This window comes from Ruditapes philippinarum, unplaced genomic scaffold (genome assembly GCF_026571515.1).
Source record: "Ruditapes philippinarum isolate M1 unplaced genomic scaffold, ASM2657151v2 ctg1651_1_1_1_1, whole genome shotgun sequence".
Classification (NCBI taxonomy): domain Eukaryota; kingdom Metazoa; phylum Mollusca; class Bivalvia; order Venerida; family Veneridae; genus Ruditapes; species Ruditapes philippinarum.
In genome coordinates, this window is record NW_026857563.1 from 1 (window position 1) to 15,072 (window position 15,072).

General features: G+C 33.9%; 1 protein-coding gene across 2 annotated transcripts in view; it reads right to left on the reverse strand.

Moving 5' to 3' along the window:
- Positions 1–25: 25 nt before the first annotated feature.
- Positions 26–15,072, reverse strand: part of LOC132750164 (peroxisomal multifunctional enzyme type 2-like) — a gene marked incomplete at its 3' end in the record, with an annotated part of 29,780 nt that continues 14,733 nt past the window's right edge. For both annotated transcript variants that reach the window (XM_060740107.1, XM_060740108.1), the window contains 10 exon segments: positions 26–150; positions 553–697; positions 5,925–6,008; positions 7,438–7,524; positions 9,099–9,205; positions 9,737–9,806; positions 11,411–11,583; positions 12,770–12,893; positions 13,626–13,783; positions 14,437–14,515. In XM_060740107.1, the coding sequence (XP_060596090.1) occupies positions 26–150; positions 553–697; positions 5,925–6,008; positions 7,438–7,524; positions 9,099–9,205; positions 9,737–9,806; positions 11,411–11,583; positions 12,770–12,893; positions 13,626–13,783; positions 14,437–14,515 (1,152 nt within the window).

A 15,072-nucleotide genomic window follows, 5' to 3' on the forward strand; every position in this document is an offset into this window, starting at 1 on the left:
CATTTAGGTTTGACTTACTGTCTGTTCCATTTAGTTTTCCTGTGACAAGGTCTACAAAGTCATCATCAGATATAACAATTGTACAGTCAGCCTTGCCTGACTTGGGTTTTCCTTTGTAAACATCCCCATCTCCATTCTTTACATCAGCAGCTGAATAAATGAATTATAATGGTACAGTTCATTTCTTTATAATACTGCACATTTGTAACAGCATTTTTCATTGGATAATTGTCATGTTTCTGCAATCTATATACACATCTGTTAATTCATGAAGTAATTAATATTTTTGGTTTTTCTCAAAGTAAATATGCTGTTTTATAAATTTTTTTTTTTTTTTTTCAAATAAAGTAATTATGCTGTATTATAAATTTGATTTAAAAATGACTGACAGGTTATATGGCTATATATAAAAGGTTGCTTGCAATATAACCAAAGTCACTTCAGGAGTATTATTTTTTTTTTCTATAAGAGTATTTTTTTTTTCCTATGTAAATTCAGGAAAAGTGTTTTTTTCCTTCTATTTCTCTACTATAATTCATGTATATGACTTACTCCATTCAGATGCAGTTTTACCACCTTGTGTGATTTCAAAACCAAATACAGCTTTAATTTTTTTCACCAGGTCTTTCCTGCTGGCCAACTGCTGTTTCATACCCTCAAATACTGCATCACTCTTCATGTTTGAACCTGAACTTGGCTGAAATTAATAAGTTTTTATCCATATTTATAACAAGTAGTTCTTATAAATTTGAATATTTACTTAATAGATGTATGAATAAGACTTTGGTAAATATATCTCACGTAGAAAAACCTGTCTATAAAAAATAATTTAACCTTCTACTGTAGAATTACCTGCACTTAGAGACCAATTTATCTTAACACCAGATCTATGTCATTTTTAAAAGCATAGGTTTATTATACACATTTTATCCATAATGATGAATGTTCTTTATCACTTGTTAACTACTTTGAATACCAAACAAAATAAATAATTCTTCCAAACCTATGATATTAAAAAGAACATAGTTAATTTTAAATTTATATTATATCCTTACTTTTGTCTAAATCTCAAATCAAACACTTAAACAGCTTATAAAATCAAACTGAACCACACACACACTTTTTAACTATACATGTACACTTAAATCTATCACGTGTAGTTTAATAGGGAGGTTTATCCCAACATTCTACATTTTGCCCGTATGAACTTTGACCTGAGAAGTAATAATATCTATACACATGAAAGTTTAAATAAACTCTTAACAGGTAGGACCTGTATTAGTGATAAAATATTGTACAACTTTGTCCGCACAGCTCTGATTGGGATAAAGATAATAAATGTAATAATAATAATAATAATAATGTAGTTTTTTATTGGCATAATTATTTAAAGGCACAATCATTATGCTTCAGAAATCCGTATTTTTTTTAATTCTTTAGAAATTTCAAACATGTGTTAAATAATGTTTTAATATTGATTTAAGGGCATGTTAGATGTTAAACATCTGAAGAAGTAGCCCTGAACATACAGTAAACCACTAGAGATAATTATTACATTAATTAAACATAGATTTAAATTATGATTTTTACTGTTCAATTTTTCCCGTAGAGTGGAACATTTGTCTGCACATTTATAGATTAATATGTAGATAAAACAATAACACTATTAAGGGAGAACTTTGAATTAAATCAGTGAAAATCACATTAGCCAGGTCCATAGGCTTGGATATTCATCTCAGTATTATACAAAAATTATATAATAAAAACCTATACATGCCAGAATGTCAGTATCCCAGATTAACAGAGCTCATATGATGCAAGTAAATTACACGCAAATATATCTCTGCCATAAACCTATAAAATGATATCTAACCCTAACACATGTCTAAGTATTAAGAAGATTTGACCAAGATTGACTTTTTTCAAGTTTTTTGGCAGAAAAAAACAACAACATACAAATGCAACATTCCTACAAGAGTAAAGATAATAATGAAAAGCTGTATTATTATAAATCCCTACAATATAGACAAAGAAAATGACCTTTCAGGATCTCACTTAAGAAACTCAGATGTAGGACATGCCTACTTCAGAAAACTCAGGTGTAGGACATGCCTATTTCAAAAAAACTCAGATGTAGGACATACCTATTTCAAAAAACTCAGGTGTAGGACATGCCTATTTAAAAAAACTCAGGTGTAGGACATGCCTATTTCAAACAACAAGAGGGCCATGATGGCCCTGAGTCGCTCACCAGAAACATCTGCTTTTCAGTGTTGGAATGTCAATATATTCTCATATTAAACTTGAGCATAGAATATGTTTAAACAATAATTTGAAGAAATGCCATGACCTGGGGCATTTAAGCTTTAGCTTAAACGGGGCTTGTCAAATTAATATGAGCAAACTTGATAAAAGACTACCTAAGAATGCTACAAAGTTTGGTGATCATCTATCAATTATTTCAGTAGGAATTGATGTTCGAAGGTTTTTTTCTATTTTTAGCTTTAGTAGCCCCTAAAAGGGGCCTATCAAATTAATATAAGCAAACTTGATAAAAGCGTACCCAAGAATGCTACAAAGTTTGGTGATCATCCATCAATTGGTTCTGAAGTAGGAGATGTTTAAAGGTTTTTCTATTTTTAGCTTTGGCAGCCCCTAAAAGGGGCCTAATGTGAGCAAACTTGATAAAAGATTACCCAAGAATGCTACAGACAAAGTTTTGTGATCATCCATCAATTAGTTCTGTAGAAATAGACATTTAAAGGTATTTCTATTTTGAGCTTTTGCGGCCCCTAAAAGGGGCCAATCAAAATAATATTAGCAAACTTGATAAAAGATTACCCAAGAATGCTACAGACAAAGTTTGGTGATCATCCATCTATTAGTTCTCTAGAAATAGACATTTAACTGTATTTCTATTTTTAGAAACATGCTTATTTAAGAAAACTCAGATGTAGGACATGCCTATTTCAGGAACTCAGATGTAGGACATGCTAATTTCAGGAACTCAGATGTAGGACATGCTAATTTCAGGAACTCAGATGTAGGACATGCCCATTTCAGGAAACTCAGATGTAGGACATGACCATTTCAGAAAACACAGATGTAGGACATGCCTATTTCAGAAAACTCAGATGTAGGACATGCCCATTTCAGGAACTCAGATGTAGGACATGCTTATTTCAGGAAACACAGATGTAGAACATGACCATTTCAGAAAACACAGATGTAGGACATGCTTATTTCAGGAACTCAGATGTAGAACATGCCTTCTTCATGAACTCAGATGCCAGGACAATGACCATTTCAGGAAACTCAGATTAGGAACATGCCTATTTCAGGAAACTCAGATGTAGGACATGCCTATTTCAGGAACTCAGATGTAGAAAAATGACCATTTCAGGAAACACAGATGTAGGACATGCTAATTTCAGGAACTCAGATGTAGGCATGCCCATTTGAGGAACTCAGATGTAGGACATGACAATTTCAAGAACTCAGATGTAGGACATGTCTTCTTCAGGAAACGCAGATGTAGAACATGACCATTTCAGAAAACACAGATGTAGGACATGCTTATTTTAAGGAAACTCAGATGTAGAACATGACCATTTCAGAAAACTCAGATGTAGGACATGCCTATTTCAGGAACTCAGATGTAGGACATGACCATTTCAGGAACTCAGATGTAGAACATGACCATTTCAGAAAACACTGATGTAGGACATGCTTATTTCAGGAACTCAGATGTAGAACATGCCTTCTTCATGAACTCATATGGAGGACATGACCATTTCAGGAAACTCAGATGTAGGACATGCTTATTTCAGGAACTCAGATGTAGGACATGCCCATTTCAGAACACACAGATGTAGGACATGCTTATTTCAGGAACACAGATGTAGGACATGCCTTTTTAAGAAACTCAGATGTAGAACATGACCATTTCAGAAAACACAGATGTAGGACATGCCTATTTCAGGAACTCAGATGTAGGACATGCCCATTTCAGGAAACTCAGATGTAGAACATGACATTTCAAAACACTCAGATGTTAGGAATGCCTATTTCAGAACTAAGAGAATGTAGGACAAATGCCCATTTACAGGAAACACAGATGTAGGACATGACCATTTCAGAGAACTCAGATGTAGGACATGCTTATTTCAGGAAACTCAGATAAAGGACATGCCTATTTCAGAAAACACAAATGTAGAACATGCCTATTTCAGAAAACTCAGATGAAGGACATGCTTATTTCAGGAACTCAGATGTAGGACATGCCCATTTCAGAAAACATCAGGGATGTAGGACATGAACCATTTAAGAAAACTCGATGTAGGCATGCCATTTTCAGACTCTGATGTAGGACATGCCTATTTCAGGAAACACAGATGTAGGACATGACCATTTCAGAAAACACAGATGTAGGACATGCTTATTTCAGAAAACTCAGATGTAGGACATGCTTATTTCAGGAACTCAGATGTAGGACATGCCCATTTCAGGAAACACAGATGTAGGACATGCTTATTTCAGGAACTCAGATGTAGGACATGCCCATTTCAGGAAACACAGATGTAGGACATGCCTATTTCAGAAAACTCAGATGTAGGACATGCTTATTTCAGAAACTCAGATGTAGGACATGCCCATTTCAGGAAACACAGATGTAGGACATGCCTATTTCAGGAACTCAGATGTAGGACATGACCATTTCAGGAAACTCAGATGTAGGACATGCCAATTTCAGGAACTCAGATGTAGGACATGCTTATTTCAAAAAACTCAGATGTAGGACATGCTTATTTCAGAACTCAGATGTAAGACATGACCATTTCAGGAAACACAGATGTAGGACATGCTTATTTCAGGAACTCAGATGTAGGACATGCCCATTTCAGGAAACACAGATGTAGGACATGCCTATTTCAGAAAACTCAGATGTAGGACATGCCAATTTCAGGAAACTCAGATGTAGGACATGCCCATTTCAGGAAACTCAGATGTAGGACATGCCTATTTCAGGAAACTCAGATGTAGGACATGCCTATTTCAGGAACTCAGATGTAGGACATGCCCATTTCAGGAAACTCAGATGTAGGACATGCCTATTTCAGCAACTCAGAAGTAGGACATGCCCATTTCAGAAAACACAGATGTAGGACATGCCCATTTCAGGAAACTCAGATGTAGGACATGCTTATTTCAGGAACTCAGATGTAGGACATGCCCATTTCAGGAAATGCAGATGTAGGACATGCCCATTTAAGAAAAGTCAGATGTAGGACATGTCCATTTCAGGAATCACAGATGTAGGACATGCCCATTTCAGGAACTCAGATGTAGGACAGCCCATTTTAGGAAACTTAGATGTAGAACATGCCTATTTTATTACTCAAATGTAGAACCTGCCTATTTCATAAACTAAGAAGTAGGACAAACCTATTTTAGGAAACTCAGATGTAGGGCATGCCCATTTCAGGGACTCAGATGTAGTAAAGACCCATTTTAGGAAACTCAGATACAGGTCATGCCAATTTCAGGAACTAAGATGTAGGACATGCCCATTTCAGGAAACTCAGATGAAGAACATGGTCATTTCAGGAAACTCAGATGAAGAACATGGTCATTTCAGGAACTTAGATATAGTTCATGGTCATTACTTGAACTCAATTGTATGGTCATTAGACATGTTTATTTCAGGAACTCAGATGTAGGACATGCCCATTTAAGGATTTCAGACATAGAACATAAATATTTCAGGACCTAAGACAATAGACATACTCAGTTTTGAAACTCAGAAGTAGGCCATGGTCGTTGCAGGAGCTCAGACATTTATTATGCCCATTTCGTAAACTCGGACATGGGACATTCCCATTGGAGGAATTCAGAAGAGTCTAGTTTAATGACACAGTACTAACCTGAGTAGCTGGTTTAGCATCACCAGCACCTTCATAAAGATCTACATATCCTCCCATCAGACACACAGCCCCTGTCTCTACAACCTGAAATATAAAACATGCACACATTTGTTAATTACAAATAAGTAATAATTACAAATAAATTACAATAAAGTGCCATCATTCCTTGATTATTTCAACATCTTTTCTCTCAACAATTTTTTTAAACTGACCACTTAGGGTGTGATCTCAATATGAGTATTAGAATAAAAATTTGCAATAATAACTGTACAAAACACACCCTTTTCACAATCATTTTAACACTTTATTCCAAATGTTTGTAAAATTCTTTAATTTAAAGGTAAAAAGATAATAGCATCTCACAGATAATATAGACAAGAGCAATCAGTAATCACATGTGTCGCCTCATGATGGCCAATTTCATGTTGGGACAAATTTTGTGACAGACGGACAGACAGACGGACAGTGCACAACTAGACTAACCACTTTGTACTGATCATTCCTGTAAAATTTGGATAAAATTGCACCAGTAGTTTATGAGTAGTCGGACAAGCTTTTGCGTATCTGGCAACACACAAGAAAAAACACCTTTTTATCAAAGGGCCATAACTCGGCCAAAAATCATTCAACCCGGAAAACCCGTGCAATAATGCGCAAGGACTTGAGCTACAGATCAATCCTGTAAAGTTTCATTGAAATTGCATAAGTGGTATAAGAGAAGTAGTCTGGACAAACTTTAAAAATAAAATTATTTAAGGGCCATAAACTCAAACAAAAATCATTGAACCGGAAAATGCTGATAATATGCACAACTAGACTTGGTATGATCATTCCTGTAAAGTTTTGGATGAAATTGCACCAGTAGTTTATGAGGAGTAGTCCGGACAAGCTTTTGTGTATCTGGCAACACACAGAAAAAGAAACCTTTTTTATCAAAGGGCCATAACTCGGCCAAAAATCCATTCAACCGGAAAACCCGTGCAATATGCGCAAGGACTTTAGCTACAGGTCAATCTGTAAAGTTTCATTGAAATTGCATTAGTGGTATAAGAGAAGTAGTCCGGACAAACTTTAAAATTAAAAATTATTAAAGGGCCATAACTCTGACAAAAATCATTGAACCGGAAAATCCTGACAATATGCACAACTAGACTTGGTACTGATCATTCCTGTAAAGTTTGGATGAAATTGTACCAGTAGTTTATGAGGAGTAGTCCGGACAAGTTTTGTGACGGACGGACGGACAGACGGACAGACAGACAGACGGACAGACGACGGAGAAGTGATCCCTATATGTCGCCACTACTCCGTAGAGGCGACACAAAAATGATAAATTGATGTAAATGTAGTTTTTCATGTTGCAATTATTATTAATTGCCCTCCATTAAAAGAATACAAGAATCATTTCGTATCTAGATTCAGCCATTGTTAAAATAACATCTGTTCATGTTCATTGTAGAAATTTTTTTTTTTTCTCACAGATCTTTTTATTAAAACAAAAAATCCACCTCACCTTACATTGAAAGAGTACTCTATTTCCATCCTTCCACATGTCTGTTTGTATTGTTTCACCTGGTAAAACTGGTTTTGAAAATCTTGTCTAAAATATGCACAAAAGAGAAGAAAACAGTGTTAACTATATTATATCAGTCAAAAAATCCCTTAATAAATCAATATAAAAAGCAATTTCTGTATTAAGTTATACACCCAAAAAATTTCCAGGATTCTAATTATGCATTTATCTCAATAATTTATCTGTCTGTCTGTAAGCAATTCCTTGTCCCCTCTGTATTGTTTTAATTAATTTGTAATAGGTTAATTTGTTATACAGTCGACATTGTATTAAGAGACCACTCAAGGGACTGCCAAAAAGTGGTCTCTTAATAAAGTGGTCTCTCAATAGAATTCTGGAAAATTCGGGACTTTTTATATTACAAGTTATGGATATAATAACATCATTCTTATAAAAACAAAAACTGTACAATATTATGTATGTATTACAGTTTCATAATTACATTTATGACTTTTAAAAAAAATCATTAATATGGTTTGTTTATTGATTTTTAGTAGAAATGTGTGAACAAATGTGATCTACGCTCATTATACTATCAAGCAGGTCATTTTGACCATAAAAGAAAGCATATTGTCTTATATTGTTAATATGTTTATACACATCTCCTGAACATACTTTCGAATCATCAGCCCCAGAGCTCCAGATAATTTTTCATGCAATGAGTTTTAAACTTCTTGATTTTTTCAGCAATTAGTTTTCACACTACCCTGATTTCAAGTTCAATAAGGTTTTTAGAGATCTAGGATTTTTTTATTTAATTGATATTTAATGGGGTACTATATGTATTTTATAAAGCATCAGATGAGCACCTACACCATCAGCAATGAAAGGCTCGGTTCTGTAACGTTCAGTGCACTACATTTCACGATTTCATTTCGACTACAAACGATGACATTTGCTATTTACTCAGAATCAAGCACTATTTCCTCATTTAATTTATCCGGTCTTATTAGTTGTCTGTCATTTTTTCGCTCTTTCCGACGTAATTTTCTATTTGATTTTCTGGAAGGGAGGTCACTCTGAGCACATGACAAACTGTGCAAATGCGGTGTTGTGATACGTTATTACTCTGACAAAATATGTCACAATAAATATTACGATCAGAAAACTGTTTTTTCTTTCTTTCCGATTTTGAAACAAGTGCGATTGTTATTCAATTCGTTTTTAAACAACAATAATTTGTGACGGTTGTTTAATAGATACTTTAAGACCAATGACCATGAACAATATTTGTTTGCATCAAACATACTCGCTGATTACGAGAATGCCCTTAGGGACGATTGTTTGTCACAGCCGTTTAATAGATACTTTAACACTTAATTTTGTACATTTGGGCCGACATTTAGTGGCCGCTGGCCGCGATATAAAATTGTCGCTTAATGGAATTAACTTATATAGTAAAAATCATCCGGAGGGATTTTATGCGGCCGCTTAATAAAGGTGGACGCAAGAACGATGCCGACTGTATATCGTTATGCAATGCAGTATGGTAGAATGATGTGTGTACATTTTTGATAAGCTAATAAAGCATGTCCTTACATTTACTGCTAACTACCTTTAACCCCATTTAAATAATAAAATAAAAATATATACTCTATGACCTTAATTGCCTTTATTTTGGACACATCATTGTTGGCATATGTCTTCATTACATGTCTGGTGGCAAATCCAAAACTACACATCCCGTGTAATATAGGCTGCTTGAAACCTGCATATAAAAACATACATATTTATTTTTTACATGCACTCTAATAGTCAAATGATAATATCACTCAATCTGAATGGTTGGTTTTGTAAAGTTCAATGATGTCATAACAGGAGGGTCAATCAATTTGATTGTTATGTGTGACAAACCAGTGGTAGATATGGATGGATAAAGTCAAAATTTGTAAAACCCTGAAAACTTACAATAAAAAGAAACATTTTCAATGCCTGTATAAATCTGTTCTTTCCTTTCAGGCCCTTTACTGTTGGTAAATGAATTTGTGTAATTTGATATTGAAATCACTTAAAATCTGAATTGACTCAAAATTAATTCTTAGATGGGAGGCAAGTCCATTCCAGCAATTTGAGCAGGTTAAAAGATAACAATAGGTCCTGTTAGTTTGAATATAGTTTCAAGTTCTAATAGAGAAATTTGTGACACATCTGTAAAACATTTTTCTAAGTGTGTTTGCAGTAAACCTACAGTGTTGAAAACATGTTGTATTAAATATAAGAGTAAAAATAGAATAGTTACCTCCCATGGCAGCAAAGCTAGGATCTATATGTAGAGGATTTCTATCACCTGTTAATCTATATAGGGCAGCCTGAAATTTATGCAGAATTACAATTAATTTATACTTAACATCAAGATTAGAAAACTTTTTTACAAAAGCACATAATAAAAGTCATTCCTATCATATCAAAGAAATGACAGCCTTTTAAATATTCCTTTGCATATCTCTGTGACATACATATATCTTGCACATGACTCCCATCCCCCTCACACCCAGCAGCCTATCTCACTAAATAAAGATTAAAAATTGAACTCGCAGAGTGAAAAAAAACAATTTTTCAAACATTCAACTCATCAAATACATATTTAACCAGGTTTTCCGAAGCAAAAAACTGGTTATTAGATTGAGGTATGTCGGCGGGCGGGCGGGCGGACGGGCGGGCGTAAACAATTTCTTCTGTGCGCAACTCCTCCTACATTTCTCAACGGATTTTGACCAAACTTTCACAGAAGCTTTGTCATCAAGTGCCCTGGCGCATATTGTCGGGGTTTTGCGATTAGATAATATTTTGACCTAATTATGGCCTTTGTTTTTTTTCCTTATATAAAATATATAGTGAACAATTTCTTCTGTGCGCAACTCCTCCTACATTTCTCAACGGATTTTGACCAAACTTTCTCAGAAGCTTTGTCATCAAGTGCCCTGACACATATTGCCAGGGTTTTGCAATTGGTATATATTTGACCTAATTATGGCCCTTTGTTTTTTTTCCTTATATAGAATATATAGTGAACAATTTCTTCTGTGCGCAACTCCTCCTACATTTCTCAACGGATTTTGACCAAACTTTCTTTAGAAGCTTTTGTTATCAAGTGCCTGGCACATATTGTCGGGGTTTGTGATTGGATAATATTTGACCGAAATTATGGCCCTTTGTATATTTTTTCCTTATACAGAATATATAGAGAACAATTTCTTCTTGTGCTCAACTCCTCCTACATTTCTCAACGGATTTTGACCAACTTTCTTAGAAGCTTTGTTTTCAAGTGCTGGCACATATTGTCGGGGTTTTTGTGATTGGATAATATTTGACCAAATTATGGCCCTTTGTATATTTTTTTCCTTATACAGAATATATAGTGAACAATTTCTACAGTGCGCAACTTCTCCTACATTTCTCAATGGATTTTGACCAAACTTTCACAGAAGCTTTGTCATCAAGTGCCCTGGCGCTCACTAAATTCCCATGTTTCTTCCAAGACTTCATTCAAGTATTTTTTTTAAATTGTGAACATACTTTTTCTTGATATCGCACAAAACAACCACACGCCAATATTGTTGACAAAAAGAAAATGACAAGAGACGCAAAAATGCAAAAATTAAGACAAAAATAAAGTACTGTTTACCTTTCTAAAACATTTGGGAAAAAAGGCGAATAGACAACATCAAATTTCTCTCAATCATTTTTGTTTGAGGAATATTAAAAAAGCCATAATTCCTCCTAAAAGTTGTATTAAAAACAAATGCCCCTTCATGACAAAGCTTCTGTGAAATATTTTGCTGAAAACCTGGTTGCATCGCATTGTGATGTTCCTTGTTATTTATTATCAAACAATAAAATATTAAACATTCAATTTTTTTTAAAGTAAAATTCAAAAAACTTTATTCTTACAAAAGCTTAATAATCCTCATACCTGGTCAACACATGTTTTCTCAGCCATGCTAGCATCTGGAGCACGCTTCGGAGGTTTAACCAAGGCCTTAAGAGCTGGCGATGTCTTGTTACCTTGGAAACCACCTGCTCCAATCACCATGATTGCTGATTGGTTAAAAGCTATCTTCTCTTTCTTTTCATCATATGTATCCACTATAACAGAATAAAACCTGTCTGTCAAGTTTTTCGAGATCAGCACAGAGGTGAAATGGCTGTAAACATGTTTTGTTCCAAAATCTTGCAGATAATTGTGAGGACCTTGGAATTAATGAGTTCTCTAACAATAAAGTGATAAATAAACACACCTTCAGGTTAAATTTCATTACTAATTTTAGTTATTAGTTATATTCTGTTAAATAGCTTAAGTGAGCCTAAGACTATCAACAGAAAATAACAATTACATCTCAAAATATGTAGAAGTAGCTCTTACTGTTTTTCTGGTTTTTCTGTCAATTATAATACATTTTTTGTCATATTTTGGTGGTCAGTCCACCTTACCGACTATCCTGGATAACTAATCAGTTATCATTTCTCCAAATGTGACAGACTATTATGGCAATCCTACATGATTTTTGAATCAGAAGTGACAGACAAATAATCATTACTTAGTGTCCAAGATTGATTATAGCCAAGAAATTTAGCCTCCCCTCTGGGAACTAACAAGTGACACCTGGATTACTCTCCCTTAGTATTGAGCTCAGCAGGCAGACTTGAAATATTTTGATAACCCAGAGCTGTTGGTATGACAGCATGCTTATCTCAGTGCATGAAAACCAAAAAAGAGACTGGATACTAGTAAATAAGTAAAGTAAAAAAGAGGCATAATTCTGTCAAAACCCATGTTAGAGTTCTGTTCCTTAAATAGTAACCTCATATCATGCTCTTAAATAAGTGTGTAAAGATTCAGCCTGTGCCCTTTAACATTTTTATTGTGTGCAAAAAACAAAATTGTGACGCCAAAGCCGGGTAAGTACAATAACTCTCCCTTTTCTTCTAAAAGTCGGGCTAAAAAGTAAATTCTGTAATATTTTGCAACTTGCATGCAATCAGTCAGTCAGATCTATGCATTGAGAATATTTTTATTTCTTTAATCTATTTATTATATCATAAATATTTTATTATTATTTTCACTTGTAAATATGCTATATTGAAAATTTGTGTAGCAAGCAGTTTTGAACTACATGTATTCATATGACACTACTCTGAGAATAGTGCACACTGACCTAAAAAAGCATATAACAAAAATTACAGTTTTTACATATATGCTCGAGCCATTTTCTTAAAATGCAGGAATGTCTTGTTTAACTAACAGAAAATATAATGATTAAAATCAGCGTACCTTCCATCAGTATCAATGCTCCGACACCTTTATCTAGAACGTCGGCAACACGAGCCTGTGATGTCAGTTTGCCATTAGCTGGGAATGGTTTATATAACTCCATATATTGTTCTCCATGCAAAATCTGAAACACCATAATTTTTATCTTCAATTCAATCTTCCCATCTTTCCTTCTTATAAAAGTGTAAACCCCTGTTTAAATGCTACTACCAGCATTCCCCACCCCAATACACACCTCACCATTTTCTCCCACAACAATTTCTATTAAATCTCTTCTGTATACACATTTAGTATAAGTAAAAATAATTCAAAATTAAAATATGTTAAATCAGAGTAAATAAATAATCATATAGGCTTACTGATCACACACAATGTAATCTTGAAATAAATAACTTGTGTATCCATATTTTACAATAATGTACTAACTCGCATGATTACATGTAACTAAGCACTATGTAAGCACTCCTACATTACACCCAATGCTTTGTCAGCAAGTTTACTTTGAACCGGTCTCACCATTTTTTGCAGTAGGTATGTCACTAGGTTACAAACAGTCATCTGGTAGTTAATTTGAAATTTTACCAAGAGTTTTGTATATTTTGAAAACAGGGATTCGGTACTGGTTTATATTGTAACATAAATTCAAAATGCCATCCAGGATGTTTAAATGAAGACATGGTAGGTATATTTTCATTATCAATAATAATGAACTCAAGATCACTATTTTCTTATCATAAATGCACTCTAATTATAATCAATGTTGCTCTTTTTATCACTGATATTCTTATAATATCACTGATATTCGTTATATTAAAGTGTTCCAAAAATGTATTTGCATGAACAATGCAGAACGCACCTTGGTAACATCCACACCAAGGCCTGGTACTCCTCCTGAAAATGACCCAAATGTACTGGCTTGAGAGGGGAGTATACAGAAACTTGGTACAACACTGAAATCTTCTGACCCTTCAAACAAGAACTTGAGGTAATCTTCGTCTTTTGTTGTATATCCCACTGAAGTATAAACGACATATCTAAAAATAACGGGAATACACATTTGATGAAATAACACTGAGGCGGTCACATCAATGTTTTTATACTTTTTAAAGTTTCTGTTTCTTTATACATAATATTACAAATCACTAAAACAAATTATTTTTTTCATCCACACATCATTAATCATATCTCCATCCATGCATATTGGTTAATTTATACTTCAATCAATACATCATATTTCCATCAAGGCAGCTTAAATCATATTCCTGTCAATGCATTATATTTCCATCAATGCATTCTAAATCATATTTCTGACAATTTATTTCCACCAATGCATCTCATTTTCATCAATGCATTATATTTCCATCAATGCATCTTAAATGATTTTTCTGTCAATGCATTATATTTCCATCAATTCATCATAATTCCATCAATGCATCTCATTTTCATCAATGCATTTAAACAAAATTTGCATCAAGCTAAGATTTTATTTCCATCAATGCATCTAAAAAATTAAATCTTTCCAATTACATATCCAACAATGCATCTTAAAACATCTTGTTAACTTGATAAGAAATATATAAGTTATGTAACTTAAATAAGGTAAACGCAAGAAAAATAAACCAGTTTTATGAATCATCACCACCTGCAACAATATATTCTGAAATTACCTCCTAATGCATACAATATAGCATCTTTCGGTTCATAGGTAAAGGTTGTTGGTTTAATCTTGGCTGCCTTTGCCAATTCCTACAAAAAAAAAATTTTTTTTTTAAAGAAAAGGCACTATCAATAAACACTTTAATATACTTTAATATATGGACCTTTCCGTTTTTTTCGTAGCAGAACATTTAGCCACACCTTTTCCATTTATTGCTAGGTCAACTGCTCACAAACAGTATCATAAACAAAACCATGTGTTCTTTTGTGCAAACCAGGTCAACCTGTGACTTAAGAAATAAAATATCCCAAACTGTGATTTTATTGCTCAATAACATCACTGTTTGGAGTTCGGATGCGAGGAATAAAATCACCGATTTGGATATGTATATGGTATATACTTTTAATTAACTAAATAAGTGTCCTACTACATCATTGAAAATCTTAAAAGTTGAAAAACTACCATATACATGACTTTTAAGATTTTAACTTGTGTATGATGATGATCATACAAGCTGTCCATTATTTTAAGAAACAAGTCAAAACAGTTCAGTTTTCTCAGACGTTGAAACAGTTTGAATTTTTTGCTGCTGTTAAGAATTTGTTCATAGGGGGAAAAAAGAGGCTATATTTGATTGAGAATGGGG